The sequence below is a fragment of the Vanellus vanellus genome (genome assembly GCF_965231255.1).
Source record: "Vanellus vanellus genome assembly, chromosome: Z".
NCBI classification, from domain to species: Eukaryota; Metazoa; Chordata; class Aves; order Charadriiformes; family Charadriidae; genus Vanellus; species Vanellus vanellus.
The window spans coordinates 42,647,262-42,670,913 of NC_138908.1; the positions used below are offsets into that span (position 1 = coordinate 42,647,262).

General features: G+C 38.7%; 1 protein-coding gene across 1 annotated transcript in view; it reads right to left on the bottom strand.

The window, feature by feature from the left end:
• Positions 1 to 23,652, bottom strand: part of AOPEP (aminopeptidase O (putative)) — a 212,764-nt gene that overhangs the window by 62,442 nt on the left and 126,670 nt on the right. The window contains 4 exon segments of the mRNA XM_082497138.1: positions 5,017 to 5,048; positions 5,051 to 5,067; positions 16,584 to 16,684; positions 17,336 to 17,398. Of these exon segments, the coding sequence (XP_082353264.1) occupies positions 5,017 to 5,048; positions 5,051 to 5,067; positions 16,584 to 16,684; positions 17,336 to 17,398 (213 nt within the window).

Below are 23,652 nucleotides of genomic sequence, written 5' to 3' on the forward strand. Positions count from 1 at the left end.
CACTGACTTTGAAACAGCCTGTTTCTTCAAAACACTGGAAAAGGACAGTCTTGTTTTTAGGGTTTTTAATATTGATTCTTAAGCCTCCTTTTTATGCAACCATGCTACCACTCTTTTCAACAATTTTCAACATTTGCTATCTGGTCTTAAATGTAATATCTCAGATACTTTTTAACTTGTCTTTTGTTACATTCATGGATTTGCTCCTTAAAACTTAAGGCACCCCACTTTTCAGTTGAAAGACATGGAAATTTTCAGAACAACAGAAAAGCACACAATAGAGAAGGTTAATTTCAGCTAAGAGCTGCTGGCACAGGTGAAAGCATTTCACAACAATATGAATAAAAAAAAAAAAAGAAAGTATCTGCATAGGGCCGTAAGAAGAGCCCCGCGCGCTCCAGCTCTCAGGAGCCAGCCCAACCCTCTCATCTGCTGTCCCACAAAAGGCAGGGACTGGGAACACAAACTCTTCCCTATGCTAAAATGTCAGTGCTGGCTGGTCCAGACTTCAAGCTGCAGGCGTGCCTGTTTGTCTATCGCGTTGAAGAAAGAATTTTCTTAATAGTTCTACTTTAAATGGTCAGTGGGGGATGCTTCCCGTGCTGCACTGAGTGCTCACAATGTCCTTTCGGCTGGGCAACACAGCCCACCTCCCAAAACTATTGGTTCGTTAATTCATTTGGTACAACAAGTTCGTGAACTTAGAATAAAATCTTTGCACTCCTGACAGTCTACTTCCAAATTTAATATCAGAGAAGAAAAAAAAATAAATTTTAACACTACTATTAAAAAGAAAATACATAGTTCCACTGGCCACAACTACAGCTTTTCAGAAAGGATATGTCACCCCCAAAGTGGGAGCAGCAGTGTGTGTGCTGTTCCCTGGAGATACTAATTCCTTTCTTTGCATTACCCTGAAATGTTAGCCCACTCCTTCCAGGAGCTGCCATGTTGGTGTGATCAGATTAAACAGGATTTTTATTCATAGTCACAAGGCTCCTCACTGCTCTCTGATCTCAGCACAGAAGGTCAACTGCATAAATACCGGGCAACTGAAACTGCACAGTTATGACCAGACATCCTGTTTGCTGTGTATTCTATTTTTAATACTTTTATGATGTTAACAACGGGAACTCCCGGTTTAACCAGTTTGCTTTTTGTTATAATTTATCCTGCAGTTAATTAATCCAAAAACACTTTAGCAGAGATTCCAGTGTGTACAGATTCTACTCCTCGTTGTCAGTTTTTAGGTGCCTTTTCCCTGCCAAGCTCCCTGCTCCTGGATTTCAGGAACTTTCCAGGCTGTTCTGAGAAGAAAAGACAGAGGTTTTCATAAAGACTTCAAAAGGGTCCCCCTGTTATCTAATCTTAAAGCAGTATAGTCAAAGAAGATTGTAACATTTGGCTTCTGTATGGTAGCCAAGACATTAGAAAGAATACAAAACTCGAAACATTTTATGCAGGAATTTCCTAATAGTGAACCAGCCAGGAAGCTGTGAAGGTTGGGAATTGCTCTGCTCACTGAACACCCACCAGGAGACATGGATATTCCCATTTGGGACAAAGCCTTTCTTAGCAAGAACAGGTCCTCCTTCCCTGAGGACTTAGAGTGTGGATGCCATCTAGACTCAGGTTTCCCTCCCACACTGGCCATTTATTCCTTCTCTCTTAGGTAATAACCAGACATCTCTCTCAGCCCTCTCCCAATTACTTGTGGTGTGACTGTGAACATTCACTCGCTGCTTTATAGTGGATGCTCTCTTACACATGCTTCAAGCTCAGCAGCTCCTGCTGAAAGGCAATCGGCTGTCTTTTGCCCTCCCCCAGTTTACCAGCCATCACCTCAATTGACCTAGCAATGGTTTTTATTTTGAAAGAGCTTTTTGATTGGGCATTCACATCGGCTGGCTTATACACGACATATTTAGTCCTTATATCTTGCTCAAACACATCTTCTCTCCCCTGTATAGACTGCAGATTTCCAGAATGAATGCTACACATTTAAAAAGTTAAGTAACTAAAATAAAACCCCCAGAGTAAATAGTTGAAAACTTGATCTTTTTTTCTTTCCAGGGGGAATGCTTGCAAAAGATACAAGGCTGAGAGAACTAGCATCAACTCAGAGCCTCAGATGTTGATATGTATCTTCAAATCTACCCTATCCTTGGCTTTTGTTGAAACAATCAAAAAAGGATTTTAAGCAATACCAACTCTCTTGTTAGCTGTTTTAGGAGCCATTCCTACTGAGAAGGAATAAGGAATGGCTTACCTCACCCCAAAACACTCAGCAACCTTTAGATACAGCTAATTTTTAGCTATTGCCAATCTTGTCCAAACTTAAATCAAGAAACCAAAGGCCCTATATAGCCACTGTTCCCCCCAGAAACCCAGTCTAGTTATCAAAACTGTCAGCATACAGTAAAAACATTTAATCTGGATAAACATTTAAGAGTTGATCTATTGCCATTTGGGTAAAAAAACCCAACCAACCCCATTCTGGAACAGCCTACTTTGTAACAGAAAGGCCTACTTCAAAAGCACTGGTCCTCAGAAGATGACCGCACATTCCTTTAGCATCTAAAATGACTGGGAGAGCTATTGGATGAAGCCAAAGTATGTACTGTTTTTTCAGCCATGCATAATCCCCACTTCCAAATTATGATCCTGTTCTTATGGCAAATTAGGTGAAGATACCTTCATGAGGTGTCCTCTGTGCTTGAGCTAAAATGAAGCCATCACATACTTAACATTTAAGTTTTTAAGCTTTAGCATTTTCTGTGCATCCAAAAATGCTCCAAATTCCTTCATAAAATTAACACAGGCACATTCATGAAGAATCGGTTCTCTGCAGTTTATATTATATGACAGCAGTATCTTCCACAAGAACAGATGAACAATGGCACAAAAAGAAAAGTAAGAAGGACAAGTGTATTGGTGACAGCACAAAGTTGCTCCATACAGAAAGATCTATTCACTTCCCATTGATTCAATTAAAAAGAACAAAGCAAGCAGGCATTAACCTTTTTGTCTTCTCCCCCTTTTTTCATAGGCAAACCAGAAAAAAAAAAAGTTTAACAGAGGTTTAAATCAGGTAAAGAACAGGTATTCGTTACAGTAGTGTATCTACAAACATTCTCTGGTTAGAAATGGATTTTCACCCTCACGATAGCCATTTTTGCAAAGGGAGGAAATAAAGAGATTGCAGAAACTCAAGTCTTCCCTACAAAGAAATGAGGAAAATGAGGGTAGGGAACACAGTAAGAAACCATGCAGGCAGAGAGCACATGATGCAAGACAGAAAATGAAAATAAAAGAACTGCACTTGATATATGGTGCTGTGGAGAGACCGACTTAACGATTGTGTTGGTCTACCTTTCATTTCGCTCTAAGCACCCAGTGCAGCTAACCCTGACACCAGCAGGAACTGTGGAGAAGACTCAAGCGTAGATGGGTGACTGACTGCCAGAATTTTTAACACTGTTTTCTCTAATCACACATGAATCTAAACTTGTCAAATATACACTTATTTCTAAAGCACAGCACAATTCTGAGTTGAAAAAAAAAACCAAACCCAAACAATTGTGGTGATGGGTCATTTCAAAGTTTAATAGAAATTTCTACTTAAAGTGGCAGGGGACAACATTTATTTTATGATTCTCATTCATAATATAACCCAAAATACTGGCAGGAATAGCTGAGGCTCCCTGCCATAAAGACTCACAGCAATATAGATATAAAGCAGGCCAAGGAAACAAATGGGAAGTCCATTTGGCCATTGCGACATCACATAAGACACTTGCTAAAGTATTCAAAAGTACAACTGAAGTCTAAACAGGAAAAAAAAAACAAAAACAAGCAAACCCTAAAACATTGTCTGGTTGAAATACACCTCATAGTTGTATGAATCTTCAGGTGTTTAAAAAAAACGGGGAAGCCTTTTTGAGGGAGGGGATCCTCAAACGAAGGAAACTTGAGCAGAAGTTTGAGGGGGTTGTTTTTTATCTATGTCTCTTTGAGTCCCATAAATAAGAACCTTTTTATCCTGAATATATTTTTGATGCAACAAAGTAAACATACATGAAAACGATTTGCATCCCAGTTGCCTGTTCTGTCAGTCACATGCTTCATAAAAACTTCAAATAATTCTTGTCTTGTAACCATGCTTAATTTAATATGAAAGTCAGAATTGCAGATCAAACCCTCAGGGGAACTCAGCTGGATTTACTGTTAAATCTTTGCCAGTGCTTTGGAAAGACTCCGCATTGCAAAACACCCACCCAGTCCACTCTTAACTAAGCCAAGATGGCAATAAATTCAATAAACTGGAAAAAAAAAAAAGCCAATTGCACTATACGCTAGCTTCCAGAATATGAAGGATATCCTTGTAAGGGCATCTTTAACTTGGCATTCCCTCCATGTATCTTTTCATTCCCATCTCCCACATCCTAACATTAACAGCAAACACAACATAATTAAGTAGCCAAATTATCCTTACCTGTAACTTACAGCAACTTTACTTCTATGTCCAGTTTTGGAGTGTTTTGCAGGCCCACAGCAGGGCTATTTGTAATATTCCTAGAGGAGAACAGAAGCCTGCACAGTGGAAAATGCAGGTACTGGCTGGGGAGGGAAAACACAAAGAGAAAACCTCGAGCTTCAATTTCCCTTCTACAATTCCTTTCCTATGCCTGGCTAGATGTCCTCAGCCAACATGCGAGTAGCAATGAGCATTACAAAATCTCAAATATATTATTTGTGTTGATAACATTTCATGGCTTGGTCAATTCCCATTTTGTGACTTACAAAATTATAAAAATTTAATATAATTAGAATCACAATAATGAAAGTGATGGCATATTGATCCAACTTCTCTCACTTTCCGTTTTTCCTCTGTGTAATTATTATTGAGCTTTTTTTTCATCTGTGAATAATCCAGACTTCATGTTTCCGTGTCCATACTCAGGTTTTCATAAACTGTAACAGATACTTGCAATGTTATGACCAAGTAAAACTCACGTAATAGTCTTCAAAAGTAACTCTCTTCCACAATCACAAGGGATTTTTATTCTGTCATGAAAAGACATTTTTACAACATTTTAACCATTTGGCATGGTTTGAGGGTAATAAAAACATTCAGATTATGATGACTCAGGAAGAGATAAGCTGAAAAACACTAGCTTTTTGTTGATGAAAGGAATACAGTCAAACACCAGCTAGTGTATGATTTGGAAACGTCGAATTGTATTGCAAGACAAATATGGGTGAGATACAGAAAAGCTGATGTCTAACACAAAGAACAATTAACATTTCGATTCCCTCACATTGCTCTGACACCAGCAACAACAACAGGGACTCCCTGAACTCTTAACAGTCACTACATCTACCAGCTTAGGTGTTTTTTACAAGTATTAGCTTGGCCTGACAAGTAACAAAACACTTAGCTGAGTATATTCTTACATTACAAAGATGCAGAACCTGAAACTGCCTACCCTCTCTACATAGCACAGGAAAGCATAGTAAGTTTCAGTAATTCTGCAGCCTATGCATGTTTAAGACAACATCTCTGTAGCAGTTTCCCAGATTTTGGCACTGTAAATGGAATGAGGAGCAACGGTAGGGGTTACAGAAACACAACGATGTGCCCAATATCTCTTTAGTTTAAAAAGAGGGACATATCAACTAAAGCACCGGCAGAACCGTGACCTAGGTGTAAATATGCATTGGGACCTATAGCTCACTACTCAGCTGAATGCACGGATGGAAAATAAGCCGGATATAAGCTAAGGAGGAAACCAGAATTCCAGACTCCTAATTGCTCAGCCATCTTTTTGTCACCACAAATGTGATGTCATAAAGGCAACACAATTACGGAGCGAGAAAGTGACCTTTTAGACACTCACTATTCTGCAAAAAATCAATCCAGTTACTGCGTTGGATTTAGACACACAATGAGAAGAATCATGGATACGTGAGGGAGCACTGTCTTCTATACCCAAACAATTCAAGTGTGACAGTCCAATATAAATGGAAGTTTTTAAGTAGTTTCTTTAAAATAAACCCAACACACAGGCACCCAAAATAAAGCAAAAAATTGCAAGCATATGGCACCATGGAAGAGTAAACAATATTGCTTTCAGGCCTAGCCAAGGGATTACTGTTACACGAGGAAATCAAGGTTGACTTTTAAAAATCTAAAAATAATTCTAAGAATGCTTCCTGTCTCAATTCTCTGTACAAGAGAAAACAAATGAAAAGACTTAGTGTCTACACGCCATCTAGGTCATTGGTATTACACAACCTCCCTTTTTAAAAACACTTCAAACAAATTCCTATACAGGACATTCACAGGCTTTAACTGATTTAACTGATTAAAAACAAGTGCAAGATATGAAATACACCGTGAAAGTATAAAATGGCTTGTTTTCAGAAAAAGTCAACAAAATAAGAGAATCCGGTAGTCTGACCAGATACTTTTAATTAAATATAACTTGTTAAATATTTACTTACATGCCACTTTATACCAGAAGACCAGATTGCTACACAGGACATTCACACAAGATACTTAACTCTGTATTTGTCTTACATAGATAAGTATACCTCTATAGTAAAGAATTACGTATGCAATTATTCTTTATCATAGGATCCAGCTCTGCACTACTTCCAGCTTAGGAAGACAGGAACAGATTTGTCCATCATACCTCTTTCTATGCTGTGCAGGCACAACACACAGGCACGTTTCTGGCTTCTAAACTAAGTACCATGCCCACAACACCCTATCATACCATGCCTGGAAGTTTTACAATCAAAACTGTTTGCACTGAAAAAAACATGATTTAGCAAGCTTTTACTAATTATTCGACTCTTCCTTTGTGTTAAAAGTTACAGGACTGCATACACTTATTTAGACAATCAAAGACAAAAAGTTAAATTGCTGTCCATTATATTATTACCCTTTAAAATACAGTCAAAGCCAACACTTATATTTACTTAGAAACCACTAAACATAGCCTTAATTCATTACTAGAAAGTATGTTCTATTGCAATATAAATATTGATAAAATGAATCCTGCCATGTTCAAGTTCATCTTATCAGTTACACTGCTATATGCACTGGGTCTTTCATGGTATTACTGGGGGTATGAAGTCACAGCACTAGCTTCTGGTCCCATCGCTGCTACGCGTTAAAATATCACCAACCTGCCCATACTTTGGCGCACAGAGCACTAACAGCTTCATGGAAAATTGTGTGACTTAATTCTTTGGTATTTATAACACAGAGAGCCTGCAGGTGAAGGTTTGTGTTAAGACACCAAACTTGAAGACTTCAGTCTCTTTCCTTGCCCCGCCCAGCTTTCTTAGATATCTTTGGACAATCTACCTAGCATCTCTATGCCTTGGTTTGCCACCTCTAAAATCACAATAAACCTTCTTATTTCAATTCTTAAGGACAGAGAATTTTAAGAGAGACGTTACACGTTTTTGAGTGGTCTCGTGCAATGGTAATGAGGTCCTTACAAAAAAAAAAAAAAAAAAAAAAAAAAGCATTTTGCTATTGCTCAGTAGAAGAGACTTTGCAAACACACAGCTGCATCAAAACTGTATCTTCACACTACTAGGTAGTATTTTCTGAGATGTCTAGAATCTCTCAGCTACCTTTATACAACTTCAACCTGCAACTTTGAGCTGCGGTAAAACTAGGAGCAATGCATGTAATACAGACAAGCATTTTGTTGTCATATATGTTTCCCCTCCTGTGATGATAAACAAGCATGGTAGTTTTTCAAAGAAGAGCAAATGCTTAATTCCTTGAAAAATATTACAGATGTTACAAAATAAGAGGGTGTATTAAAACAAAAGTATGGTATATTAATTGCATAGACTGGAAAAAGTTTTAAAATGCACATTTTAAAATGCACATCTGTTTACATAACCAGATCTATAAAAGCAGATAAGCTGAAATCACATTCACTGGCTTCCTAGTCATTTCAAGCAATCACTTCTCCTAAATATGAATGCCATGTGTTGCTTGTGCTCCACACAAGATAAAATTAAAAATCTTTTTACTTCCTTCTATTTCTTAATAAGCATTTGAAAACTTAAGAGGCTTGCTCAGGGTAACGCCTGTTGTCAAAAGAAGAGGCTGTATTTACCAAGCCACAGTGAAGTTTATTTGGGTGATGAACTTAGAATTCCACCTTGTGTGTTTCTTGCACTATAAACTGGCATACGTTCAGAAGGGCACCTACTTTTAACTTTTGCTTTAACAAGCAAAAGAGAGGAGGGGAAACTGCAGGACATAGAAGAAAATTGAGCCTAAGGCAAATGAATTCTACAGTTATCCTCCCTCAAATATTATACTCCCCCCGTAATGGTTTAATCTATACTGTAAGATATAAAAAAAAAAAAAAAAGAAAAAAATATCACACCACATCTCCCAGTAAAACGCACTCTGGGCAATTAGGAAAAGTAAAATCTTCTCTTCAAACAGAAAAGTGGTCACTTGGAAAGAAGATCTTGAGGATGAATGACTAAGGCCTGGTTCGGCAAAGCATTTAAATATATGAGTAGCTTCACTGAATTTGTCAGAAGTACAGCCAAAACCCAGAGAAAATTCTTGAATTTAAACAAAATCAAAACAACCATAGTTACTGCAGAACAGACACTGAGCTCGTCATCTTTTCTTTGAAATAAACAGGATCTTAAGCAAGGAAACATTTGATACTCTCTAGCTTTATTTCATTTCCGTTCGCAATACGGATGACAGAACTTAAGCAAGATACTCATCAGTCTTCCAAGACAAGTCCTAAGCCCCTTTTTTCTCAGGTATTTGTGCTATGAGTGAAGAAGGAAACCAACTGTAAGGCAAATTCATTACATGAGTGTTCACCACATTTGGAGCATGCGACCTGGAGAGTATGTAGGCTATAGTTCATAAAACCAAAACATTGAATTCTGTGAGAAGCAAAAGTAATGAAATACAATTTCTTAGGAACTCGTGTCTCATGACCAAACTGTCTCATAGGCTCAAAATGTCAATAGAAATGTTTCCTGTGGTTGGGACAGTCATAACTTCTTCCCCATACCATCTGTTAGGATTCCCAGAAATGATGGAGCTCACACTTTGGCCTTGCCTTTATGTGGGCTTTCCCCACAGCATCTTGAACAGGAACACGACAGATTTACAGCACTAACAAGTTTCATTGAAAATGCCCAATGGGTGCCTAAATTAAAGGCAGAGAAGGGAGAAAGGCACATACTGAACAACCCAATTGCCTCAGCTTCTTTTCCATCAGCAATTTTTCTGGATAAAAAGAAATGCCTTTCTTGAAAAATAATTGTTAACTAGAACACAGTTATAGCACAGGAGGACAACAAAATTCTTGTACCTTCTTTATTAAGCAAATTGTCCCTGGTAATCATTTGTAAACCAAAACTATGGAAAATTTAAGTATCGATACCCTGTGCTTCAAGAATGCTGTTCAGATACGGAGACTGCCTGGGTGGAGGTCAGTGTAGGATAAGAACTCATCTTAATAGTACAAAGAGAAAAGTAAAATATTTTCTGTTCACTCATAGACAGGCAGATAGCAGTCCCAATAAAATGACGAATATTAGACAGCTTGTATCTCGTATCTCATCAGATCAAAAGTATTTTCTATATTTATATAGCATATACAGAAATATATTTATATAGCATAAATATCCATGCTTATGTTGAGATACTGTAGTCTAGTTTGAAATGCTGGTACAGGTTTCACAAAAACCTGTAAGCAACGCATCTGATGAGGGGAGCTAGACAATTGTGAGTAGTCACCCGGTTTGTGCCCACAAGAAAAGTAACACAAGAAAATATATGCAGCACAGACCAAATGAGTAAAGTACAATTTACACACCTTTAAGAATTCAATCCTATCTGTTTAATTAAAATAACAAAGAATGTGTTTGCTTTTAAACAGTGCACTACCGTCCTGCTCTAAAAGAACTTCTTGGGGGGCTGGAAGGGGATGACAGTAGTATAATTGTACCCATGACTACTTTTAGTACTACGGCCATCAAAAAGTAGATTAAGAACTACCAAAACCTTTTTAATTGCTTTAGTAAAAGGTCTAGCCTTCATCTTCTGTGCTCATATATTTCTTGAAATAACAATGTCCACACTGACAGACATGGGCTTTTACTATACAGTAAGTTAACATAATCTAAACTGAAAAAAGACATAGAATGAGGACAATAGCTAAGACTGATCATCAAAAAATTGTTAAGCCTATTTCTGACAACACATAATAAGTTTAAGACTGAAATAAAACACATGTAAGACTGAAATAAAGCACACGTTCATGCCAGCAGACCATTAAACTTCCTTCAGAGTCAGTACAGTCAATCACATCGAGAAGATCTTGGGGACATATAAATCAAGTGGATTATTCAGCTGCCATGCACAAGTGTATATTCTCAACTAATAAAAAACCCATAGGAAATTCTGTAGAAGAAAACTTATGAAGTGTTTGAAAGCAGCGTGCTACTTTTTTCCAAATGTAGTAAGTTGCTCCAGTTGCAAATGCCCTGAAAGGGACGGCCTTCTTTCTGCTCACTACATCACCACTCAGAATTCACTGCATAAACACTGGCAGGGCAGAGACTTAAAGAAGTATTAAAAACCATAAAATAGTTTTTGGTTTTCTGTTATTTTGGAAAGAACAAAACTGTTCTAATATTTTCTATTTCCTGTTTTATTAAAGACAAAAGGTATTTGTAAGCTAAGGTACAAAGGAGCACATTTCAACCATCAAAAATAGGGCTTTATAACTAGAAACAACAGCAGAATGAAAAGTTATTAGCATTAGTAGATCCCAGTAATGTAATTCATCTTGGTAGTATCATATGATAACAGGCACAAACATTGCCTCATTAAAATGCTTCCCATGAGACTGATTGCCAAATAATGCTCCGTCACAGGCATATAACTAATTCTTCCTACAAATACAAATCAAAACGAAAAAACCTCTCCACTAAAACTGCCTTTTTCTTTCCTGCACAAACCTTGTGTTTGACCTTAAAGTGACCTTAATCTTTCACCGCACAGGATGGCTGCTGTCTTGGACCACTATAATTAACAGTGATGTAATTATCTGTAAACTTTAAACTATTTCAACACATGGCCATGCTGGCCTGAATTCTCCCAATATAGAAATGGTCATCTCTGGCTCTGAAAGGGAGTGGGTGCATCATCAAATGCGTGGGAATAAGTTGCTTCATTGAACGTGGCCTAACAGGAACATTCACCCTTTGACAACATAATAATAATCTCCATCTGGGAGACTCAATCTGAAATATGCTATGCAACAACACCTCCTTGCAAATAGAGACAGGTACTATAAAAAAGGAAACGAAGATCCTGACAGAACACTACCGCACATAAGATACAGCGGATACTGAGGTCAGGACTGAACTAAATTTTTTGAAGTTATTATTATGGCTAAACCAAAAATTCCACTATTTATTTTTTTTTTTGGTTACACATAGACATAGTGTTTTTTTTGTTCTATTAAATGTTTCTTAAGTGAACTTTGAAGCAGCACCATCCTAAAATATAATAGGTTTTTTAGAGCTGTATAATTACCATTTCCAAACAATCCATAAATACAGATGTTTTTATGGGGATGGAAAACTGAATGGTGAAAATATTTAGTTTTAATGCCCTAAAATTACATTCATATGTATTCAGGGGAAAAGTTTTTAAAATGACAGGCTCTATTTCTCAGATAGCTTAACATTTACTGCAATTCAGGTCCTGTACATGAAATTTTCCATCCAAATCCCTGTTTGTCAAAGGAATTACATGTTATCTGTAATCAGTGAAGGCCAGCAAATACATTTACAGGGTTCCTAGAAAGTTCCGTAAGATTAACAGAATTTGGGAAGGTAAGATACAGCAAGTGACTCCACTGAATGCTCCAAAGAACATGACAGGACTTCTTACCATGTTTCTTTCAGCTGTTAAGTAGATACAGTGTATAAGTTCAAGAGGTATTTTTCAGATTTGATCCTTGCTTTGATTCTCAGTTTGGTGGGGTTAAGTAAAAACATTAATTTTGAGAAACAAAAAATACGTGGTAATTAAAATTTTAAAGTCATTTTAATGGATTATATGTTAATATTCCCTCACCTGAATTAGCAGAAGCACTTAATCCTGAATAAATTCCCTAGTTAAATAAAAGCTCTCTTTTACCATATTGTATTTTCTTCTCCCTAGCTATTTTTTGCTGTGACTTCAAAACATTTTCTACTTGAAGTATAACACCACAACTCGTTTTAATGAATTACAAGATTTGTTTCTTGTCTTTCAGTTACACTGGTGAATTCATTGTTAAAGGACAAGAGTCCTAGCATTTAGCATTAGTAATACATATCACAACTGTTTTAATTTATTTTTTTTATTAGAAACTTAACAGCTATTTCAACAAAGTCATTTTTGCTCAGGTTATAAACAGAGCTTAAATACTGACAATTGTAAATCTCTGGAGTAAGAAGAATGACCAACAGCAACAACCAGTAGGAAAAAAAAATCAAAGACAATCACATTTTTAGTAAACTACCAGACAAACTTTAAACACATGAAAACAGTATTTCTGAGAAAGCAGCAGAATTTTTTTCTGGGAAAGTTGAATTCTTCCTCAAAGTTTCAGTATAGAATCAAACTAAAACCGAAACAGACAAATGTAATTTTGTTAATTTGCATGAATCATCTTCCTTACCCAGTATACACATACACACATATTTCAATGCTCCCAAAACTACTGTGTACCTTTGCTATCTCGTCCTATTACACTTTGCTATCACTGCAATACTTTCAAAGCAGTTTTTATGTTTTAACACTGAACTTCAGGTACAGTGAATTGGTCTCCTAATGCGCCCCCTCAAACTCCGCAGTGGATGCAGACTACATGCTTACAACTCCACTAGTGTGATTGAAGGATTGCTTTCTTCTGCCTAACACTCAGCACTGGCATGGATAATGGAACCTTTTTTTCAAGCAGTCACCCAGTCCAGTGTAACAACAAAAATAATAACAACAGTTAGCATTTCTATCACACTCTTCATAATAAAACACTAATTTTAATCAACCAATTCTTTACAAGCTGTCGTGGAACCAGGACACAAGCTCTGTTCCACCTTCTCTATTTTTCTCTCCCAAACAACACTCTGTATTGATACACATTCTGATTGCTAGATGTGCTGACCAACTAAATAACAAGATGAAGAGACAGCGTAAGATTAAATGAGTAAAGAATGTATAAGAATAGGAAGGATGAAAAAGCAATGGGTGAGTGGGTTTTAACTTGTGGATGTGCACACACACGTCATAAAAGAGTATCTACAGAATACTATAAGCAGAAAATAAGGTGAGCAAAAGATAACTTATGAAACAGAAAAAGTGAGCGAAAGTAAATAGTAATGAACAGTACTGAACGTGATCAAAGGAGACAAAGGAAAACAGAAAGAAAAGAGGTGTGAAAAAGAAGCAGGAAAGGAAAGATAGTAATAAAAGCTGCTATGAAAATAAAATTACTTCAGAGAAAGAGAAGCAAAAAGCTTTGAAAGGAAAAAAAAGCTCAAAGAGAAAAAAAAAAAAGAGAGAGAGAGAAGAAGAGCAAAAGAACAAGAATCCTCTAGTTACTTGACTTGAAAGTCTCTCACCCACGGAATTTGTTACACTGCTGTAATCCATCATGTGTGGGTCCACACCGGAGAGCAGCACCACAAATTTCTACACAAGCTTCCCCACTGGTTCATACGCCCCTTGAGTGCAGTTAATGCTACCAGTTAAACAGTTCTTATCCAGCACATGGTATCTTCATATGTTCTTTAAATACATACACGCATATGTAAAGTCAGCTCCTACAAACTTAACTGTTTAGAAGGCAACTTTTTTCAAGAAGCAATTCCCCGGCAGTTGTCAGCAACCTTTCCTCCACAATTCTGTTTCACTTATTCCATACAGAGTTATCTCTCTGTCCTAGATTTTGTACTTGGATGCAGAAGCAGTTGCTTTGATTTGGCGGTGTCTCAGTATAGCAAAGTCATCCATCTTGTATTAGAAATAGGACTTCCTATCACAAAGAAAAAAAATGATAGAGGAAGATAGGACAGCACAGGCACATGAAAGTTTAGAAGCTACATTTAATAAGTTAGTGCTTGTTTTGAAAGGATAAGCAAGATCAACACAAAGCTCAGTTTTCTAGATGTAGCAAAATACATCAGTATCCTCACACTTGTGATATGAGCTGGTACCAGCTCTCTGACTTCTGTTTACGTATTGCTCTGCTTCTCACCTCCCTCTCCTCACTTGATGGTTTTGTTCCTACCTCTGCTATTTTCTTCATGGGTGCCTTACTCTTCCATTACGTGCTTTTTTCTGTCTTGTTTTCTTGTTTATCCCCAAAGAAGTACTTAAACTGCCATATTATGCCATTTCTGCTACAAGCCAAAACGGAAACAGCTAAAAATCAAGAATTCTAATGGAACAGAGGTTAGCACTATTCACACTGACTGGTTACCACACCAACTGGTAAGTCCATATTGGAAACCTAGTTGTAACCAACTCTGACACCAAATAATACAATAAAGCTCTGCCAGCACAGAGAGATACCTCGCTCTTTTTCTCTTCTCTCGTCCCTAACTGCATTGGAAAAGTCGCCATTGCAATGACCAAACTTCTAAGGAACATGAAGAATCCCACCCTCAGTGCCTAGTCAGTGGTTTCACTACCAAATGTAAGATTATAGTTACACTTTTTCCTTCCCATGCACTGCCGATGCAGTGATGTGAATCTGCACTGAACCTCCAAGAATTATTAATACTTATGGCTATTAGAAGACAATGTGCCTTCAATTTTAATTCACATTTCTGCTCACAGATCTTACTCAAGATTTACCGTTTAACAAGAACACTGAGTGTATCTTAGGTTTATACATTAGGTTTTGCATTTCCAACACAGCAAGCCTACGTGCTGAAGTTCTCTCTCACAAACCTTGGAGCAGTAGGAGGAGAACAACCCCCCCAAGAGACATGTAATTTTAACGGTACAAAGGGGTTTTGCGCTGCGGAAGCATTCTCCTGTAAAAAGGGATGAGGAGGGCTGTAACAGCATAAGGTACCATTAAGCCTACTGTTAAGATGTGGCAGGGGACCTACTTCGTACCATTTAAAAATTACTTCAAAAGGTATGCAGAATGTAGCTTGTGCCAGGGCTACTTGTACCGTCAATGCAATTTGCTCACAAGTTCACATGAAGATACATACCTTAACTTAAAAAATTTCTTCTTCATCTTAACATAAAATGATTGTAAATACAAATGCTACACATACATGCAAACAAATGTTCACGTACAGAAACATAAACAGAAATGGAATTATTTGGTGCAACAGTTTATGCTATCTCTGTTTAGATCATGTCATTCTAAGTACAACAACACAGAACATCTTTCCCAAACGATGTATTCCAGTGACAAAATAAAAAAAGTAATGAATTAAAGGATGCTATTTGGTGGTTTTTTAACTCACCACGGAGCTGGTAAATTACCCACACACAACAATGCACTTTGCAGACATTTGTCATATACTGCAATGCCCATACTAAGGCAACACATCCCAGGAGTTGGCAGCCATGCTATCAGCAAGAATTTGGCTACAGAAACAGCAATGATTCATCATGCATTCTAGAAGCGCTGCCGAAACAGCAAAACAACACACTGCTATTTTAATCCTTTAAAGGTAACAAGGGTTTAAAATAATAATTATAAATTTGTTTATAAAACCAAAGCAAGCAAAAAAATATGGTTCTAATAATGCATTTGGAAATGCATCTTTATTCACATTTTTTTCTTCAGAGGACAGAAAACAGCTATTTAGTAGAAGTGTCAGCTAATTACTTACCTCTCTACATTGTGATTTAAATGGTGAACTCAACATTATAGAACAAATGTTTCACAATAGCTAAATCAAAAATCACCAGTTTAAACACAGTTTAATTTAGGTTGTATTCAGTTTTAAAAATCCTCTGTAGTAATTTTAAAAATAACCATCCAGCCACATTTTCATTAATTGAAATCTATATTGCAAATAGATGATTTTCAAACTCACCCTCTGAATGAATAATCAACTGCATAGTCAGAACATTTGTTTCAACGTACGTATCCCATCTATTTTTGTCCCAATATCTACCATGAAAACTGTTTCTCAACTACCAGTATCTGAAAACTGTGAATAATGGTGCAGGTCCTGCCACAAGCTCTCAAGTGCTATTAATTTCTCTGATGAGAAACTCATCATGCACTCTTTTCTTCCTCAGAATGTTCCAGTTAAATACAAATACAGGGAAATTGTGTCTCCTAAGTTACAGGCACCTGCAAAGATTATTAATTCTTTTCTATTGTAATTACATAGTGACACAGAAACTTTATCAGTAACACCCTTTTACTATCACCTTGTCGAAGAAGCTATAGAATGTGTCTATAGGGCGTAAGAGGGCTTCATTGGAAAGCATTTTGGATGAGCTGCCCTTTGTCCCACTACACAAACACATATCATGAACCCTTACCTTTTGGAAAACAACTTCATCCTGCTTTCTTTTCTTTTTGCTGCTTTTTCTGATCCTCTGGTTTGTCTGAATCCATTTTGTGACCTGGAGTTCAAAACCATAGTGCTTTTTTAGGAAGAAGATGCAACCTGAGTGCAGCTATTCAACCTTAGTAAGAAGCTATAAACAGACTCAAGACATTTTTTTCCATTGCTTCACTGAAAAGAGGAAAAGCACTTTTCCCATCTAGAATGACATGGTCTTAGGTAATTGGTTTAGTTACTTGTGCATGGTCAAAGTGCAAGGTGGTGTTCTTCATCTTAAAGCTTTCAGGTTGTTTTTTTTTTGCACAAAGAACATGTTTGATGCCAGACCAGGTTGCCGAATGGAAAGTTATCACTGCAGTGTGCAAAAATCCTGGGGGAAATCTCTGTGCTTTATCCCTTACACCTTCTATTTCAAGTAAGAAATTTATTTCCAGCCACCCACTCGAATGTTGTTGCAGACTACCAATGCCAAATTTAGATGGTGGGTTACTATTAATAAAGTAATAACACTTGGGTTTTTTTTCCCACATGTATTTTTATTCCTAATACGAAAGCAATTATTTTTTTGAAGTAAAAAGCATGGCAGGGGTAGGGAGGGGGTGTCAGGTGGAAAGCTCAAGGAGCAGATTTGCGAGGGAACGAAGCAGGACGGGAGAGGGTAGGGGGGGGGGGGGAAGCAATGTAACAGCTGGAAAGGTTTTCTCCTCACCTCGCCGCTCACTTGCTGGACGAGCTGACACTCCTTCCAGGTCTCACCTTCCTCCAGCAAAGGCTACACAGGGGAGAAAGCGCATGTTGAAGCAGGCCAGCGGAGCGAGTATCCCCTCTGCTCCGCTCCCCTGGGATGGGATAGGATGGGACGGAACGGGACGGGACGCGCTGCGCAGAGCCCGGTCGGTCCGCCCGCCGCCACCCCCCGGCCCGGCCCGGCCCCAGCGTCCCCCGGAGCCGGAGCTGCGTCCGCCCCCTCCCGTCCCGTCCCATCCCGTCCCGTCCCGCCGTTGCCGTCCTCGGTGGCGGCGCACCGCAGCCCCGGCTAGGAAATGAAACACCTCCGCGGGGTCCCCCGCCCCCGTGCTCCGGCCCCCGCAGCCCCGCGGAGAGGAGGAGCCTGCCTTGAAGACGTAAGGGCCGGACGGCTGCGGGGCGGACCCGCCGGGGTTTCCGCGCCTCCCCCGGCCCGGCCGGCAGCTCCAGCGGTGCATCCGCCTGCCAGCCCCGCCGGCGGGCGCGGCGCGGCGCGGTGCGGTGCGGTGCGGTGCGGAGCGGCTTTCCGCGGTTTTCCGCCCCCCGGAGCGGAGCGGGACCCGCCGGCGGTGGTGCCGCCGAGCCGCGCTCCCTCCGATCCCTTCGCCGGAGGGGCGGCCCTTCCTCACCTCTGCGCCCACGACCGTCACGGGTTTACGGTCTGATTCGTAGAGAGACGCTCTCCCGCTAAACCCCTTACTATGAAAGGCGCCTTCCTATTAACCTTCCACTAAAGACCCTCCGTCACAGGTCTTTACAGACAGAGGAATGGGGCTGGTTCAAGAGAGAAAGTATCATCATCGCTAAGTGCTTCAAGATTTCGCGCAGTACTTGCTTGACAACTAAAGAATCCAACTATCAGATTACCTCGGAGGGTCTGAAACGCATCTTAAAAGCAAGAACCAAAGCAGCTTTCTATTCGTATTACAGCACAGCAAGCCCTTTACTGAGGCCTCAGTGAAATGCTTTATTCAACAGAGACTGCAAGCAGGTGATTAAATATAGGCATCAGGCTTCAATAGATGTTTCTGCGCCCTTTGAAGAGGATATTCAAACTAATGTCAGGCACGCAAGATCTGAACACTAGAAGTTCTAAATTTAGGATTTTGTTAAGTGCTTTTGTGTTGGGCATTTAAAATGAGAGACAATAAAGGACAGGCTGCATCACACTTGGTCGAGTTAAAATGATGCTATTTTAAAAATAATTTATTATGACAATTCCCTGAATTCCCTGAAAGCTTCAAAAGAAAATCTGTGCTCTTGTAAAAGAATAAGGCTCATTAAAGCATGTGTTTGAGCAAACCCTCCCATATATAGCATTAGATGGACTTTACAAACAGAGTTAAGTAAATAAAGGCAGGTCAAATTAGTCCATACTAAATCTTCACAGTATCCCTTTAACTTTATCATTTAAAAAAAGAAAAAACCTCTCCCCTACCCTTTTTGTTTTACTGCCACAACATCCTTGTTTCAAGATCAAAAGCTTTAGATCAAAGCCAAGATCAAACTCAATGCTTTAAATAGAATCAACTTCACTATGAAGCATTACACAAAGAAGAACTTTTTAATAGAGATATCACAGTAGAAAATCTTACTATAGGTTTTTATTTCACACTTACAACAGGTCTACTTAAAACCTGTATCAACATAGTATTTTTATTCTGTAAAGCCACAACACAATTTCTACTAAACGGTAATTCTGAAAGTTCCTATAAATTGACTCTTGGACTGTGTGTGTTTGAATGAAGAAGGAAGAACTGAGCATAGTCCAAAGAGAGTGATCAAGAATATGAACAAAAAATTAAGTTAATGGCAAACACAAATTAATGCAACTACCTAAACAATATTCCCTTGGATCAGTTAACAGGCTAGATTGTGCAGTCCCACAGAAGCAGCTATGGGAAACACAGGGTCACAGAAACAGTGAAACAGATTTATACTTTATATCCTTTGAAGAATTACACTTCCTTTCCTGTCAAATGTTTGGAGAAAACTAGTTACACAAAAAAAAAAGTTACACAAGACATTGATTTTCAGATCTGCAAACCCCGAGGCTGATTTGGGATGAAAATCCCTGAACACGCAAACACACTGTGTGTTAAAACCTGGAGCTAGCTCCTCTTTTCCTGTTAGTAGCTGCACACAGCAATGAAGAAAACTCAACAGGAGTTGTTATGACTTTTTATAATAGTAATATACCTTGTGGAGCCAACACCTGGGGTTCCCTGCTGCTGGCTGCTGTGCACATCATAACTTGAACACCCGTCTACTGTAAGATGATTGCACTGCATCATAAGATAAGAGCCAACATGCCCATGCAGGCAGCCTGCAGAGGAAATAAAGTGGCGAGGGAAACAGGGTGGGCCTAACCAGCTGTGGTCACAGCACACTGGCTGTGCAGTCAACCGCTAACGCTACTTATTGATGCTTCAATAAGATTGAGCTCATGACCAGACTATGAAATCTTGCTGGGAAAATTGGGAGCCAGAGAGAGAGGGGGGAAGAGGAAAAGAGGAGGGGAGGAGGGAAAGGGAGGAAGGGAAAAAAAGAAGTTTTTAAGAACATTTGGTCTCCTACTGTATTCTTCGATACCCCAAAAGGAAGGAGCTTGCTTACAGTGCACAAAAGGATGATGGCACACACAACTTAAAGGGAGAATGACTGCATCACCTTCCATCAACAGTGCTGTTTGCTGTCCACATGACACTGACTGTCATATGTGAATCCCCTCACAACAGAAATTAAGAGATTAGTCCATCCTCCATGTCCTTCTTTCCTTGGGAGCACTTTCTTTCAGAGACTGCTCCTATGTAATACTTACATTGCAAACAACCATTTATATAGCTCAAAGCATGCTAGGATCCTTCATTCTTGCAGCAGCAGGATTAAATGTAACTGAATTTTGAAACAGGGGGGAGGAGGTAGCACTTTCTACCAATTGGGTGAAGACAGGCCCAATATCCTGGTGAATAACTTAGGCCATGATTTACACCAGCTATTCTTCAAGTCAGACCTGGTCCCAAGCATAGAATGAACATCCAGGATTGTACATAGCCTAGAAAACAATAGGATATTTGTGCAACAGACAACTGTTTAATTTTAAAATGCAACAGAAACTGGTTTTAAACTGCTCAGGCTGTGATGGCTACTAATGATATTTCATAACTCAATGAAAAATTATAATCATGCGACTTTCCTTTGCATAGGTTGCTTATAACTTCAGCTGGTCCGTGTTACACTCATGCTAAAACAATGAATATTGATAAACTATTGTTTTATCTAAGGTGAACACTGAATCAGTGCCATTTTGTTGGCTTGCCAGCAGCCCTCAGATACTGAAAAGCAAAAAAGAAAAAATTGAAAATGGAGGAATGCAAATATTTACTGTAAATGAATTTCAGAAGAGCTTCTGCAGAACAGAGGAAACTGACATTTTCCAGCCTCTCATTTCTACAGATTTTATTTTCCTCTCAATTACTGAATTTTACACCACGTATAGAAACCCACATTTATATATGCAGATCTATGTGGACACCAGCAAGCACACAGAAAAGTCTAAAGATTTTACGATCGTGTCATGTTTTCTTCTAGAGGATGTAGCTAACTTCACCAGTCTACAAATCACAATTTTGTACCTTTCTGCACATTCTCATGTCACATAAAACAAAAAATGGACTGCCCCCCTAGTTTAGTTCTATGGTACTAGAACGATACTGCCTGCTTTTTAAGGCTGATGGCATCATCTCTGTGATACCAGTAAAGGATAGTTTAAAGGAACTACATTTTATTAAATGGAAGATACACAACTGTGTTCCTACCACACAGAAGATTTATAGGAAAAAACCCCACTAGTTTAAGTTGGAAAATTAACTTACTTGGAAACTGAGAATATGATGTGCCCTCAGAACAGTCTGTGACCTGAAAACTGCGTCAGCAGAAGAGACCTGGCTTCCAATCTTTTGCAAAAGGGTTCAGAAAACGAAAATACAGAAAAGTATTTTATCCAGGAGTTCATAAGATGATTGATAATGGCTTGAGACTGTATTCCCCATAGGCAATAATTGCAAGGATATTAAAACACTACTGTTATCAGAATTTGGCAGAGAGACTACGGAGGCAGTAGACTGCAACTGAAAATGGCAAGATGGCTGGTGCATCTGCATTGCAAGAAACAGTACATCACTTTCAGATCAAAATTACTGAAAAAGAAATCCAGCCCAGAATGTGCTCCTGTAAGAACAGCAGGTCCTCCGACTGATTTTGTGCAGTTTTCATGGTGACAGCTTTATTCACTGAAATGGAAAATCAAGTTGTACTGATATTATCTGTATTTTAGGAAAGATGGTCATTTATATTGATACCATAAATCCAAATGTTCTAATTCCTCCAAGAGTCTCCGTGGTGATGTAAACACGCTCTTTTCAGGTCAGCATGCTGTGTCTGATATTCTCCAACGTAACACTCCTGCAGAGACACTACGTTAAGCCAAACTTGCCCTTCCTGAAAATATCTCTACCTCCCAGAGACAAAAAACTGTTGAAACAATAACTTAGAGGATGTACTTCCAGTACATTGCAACATGACTTTCAAATACTGGGGCAGGAATATTTTTTTCAAAGGGGTAATGCAAATACATCCTTCATACCCACATTAGCAACCCTGCCATGTGGGGAAAGTTCCTAGATAAAGATGAATCACTGTATCCACCTATTTAGTTGAAGATCATATTCATAATCTGATAAAGAAAGTATCTCTGACCACATGACCACAGGATCTCTAAATAATATGCTTATTACTTATAAATAATAGTATGTAACATATAATGATATATAATTTATGGATCATATTGAATTATATTATCTATACTATAATATTTTTAGCGTATGCTCATTATTTTCTCTCTTGATTTCACCAGGTGATCTCACTACTATATAGTTGCCTCTCTGGAGCAACAGGAAAAGTAGATTATTGTTTTTATATTTAGGTCTTTCTGCTTCAGAAGTATTCCCATGTACTGTGAACTTTCAACACAGTCCAGACTGCAAATTACAGCACTTTCCTCTAGAATTAGCAAGACAATATTTAAAAGATCACAGAATCACAGAATCATTTAGGTTGAAAAAGACCTTTAAGATCATCAAGTCCAACCATTAACCTAGCACCGCTAAGTCCACCACTAAACTATGTCCCTCAGCACCACGTCTACACATCTTTCAGGGACGGTGACTCCACCACTTCTCTGAGCAGCCTGTTCCAGTACTTGCCAACCCTTTCAATGAATATAAAAGTTATAACACTTTTTAATACAATCATGTTTGGAAATAAGACCTCAAATTTCAGGTTGGCCCTGCACTCTGTCAATTTAAAAGTAATTTGAATTCAGGCATTTTGAACTCTGAGGACAAAGACCAAAGAATCCTCTACAAAATTCACTTTCGCTCCATCCAACACCAAGGTCTTGGAAAGCAGTGGATAGTTGCTGGCTAGCCAAAATACATAGGATGTTGAAACCCCTTTGTTGCCCCCTTTTTTTTTTGGGGGGGGGGGGGGGGGAGGGGGGGTGGTGGTTTTGTTTGGTTTTTAATTACAGAGAAAAACAAAGAAAAACATGACTGAACATGGATACTAGACAGTCCTGCACCACTGATGTGACAAGCAGGTTTTTTCCTTTTCCAGTACAAAGAGACTTAAAGAAAATGAGGCAGACTTTATTTCTTGAACAAATAACATACATCTTTCAGAGGTACTAACCTCTGAGTCTCACTGATGCCTTGAAGCAATCAAAAATCCTTCCAACAGCTCTTGTAAAGAAACACATTCAAGGCAAAAGTCCATTAGCCCTCTGGCCATGAAATACTGTTAGCCCATATGCTAAGGTTAATAACCATAAGCTGAACCATGACCTTTACTGCTCATTTCTGTGTTGACTAATAGCTTTGTCAGACAATAGACTTTTCAAACCTATCTTTCTCCAGACATCTTCATTTTGGCATTTAAATTTCACTGGGAAGGGAGTACACAGAATAGTTAAAGCATCCTGGAAAAACATCCCTTTCTTATGGAGCTGGAATGAGTTTTAGAAGAATCACTTATTTCCTCCATGATTAAACAGAAGGTGATCATCATCTACATCTTCAATCTGGCTGTGAAGCACTGCTAAATGAAAAGAGGATGACTGAAGGTAACATAAACCGGGAAAAATCTTGACATCACTCATACCACCTTTTTTGGAAGACAGAGAACTGATGGAGATGGAATGGAGACCATTACAGAGATTTT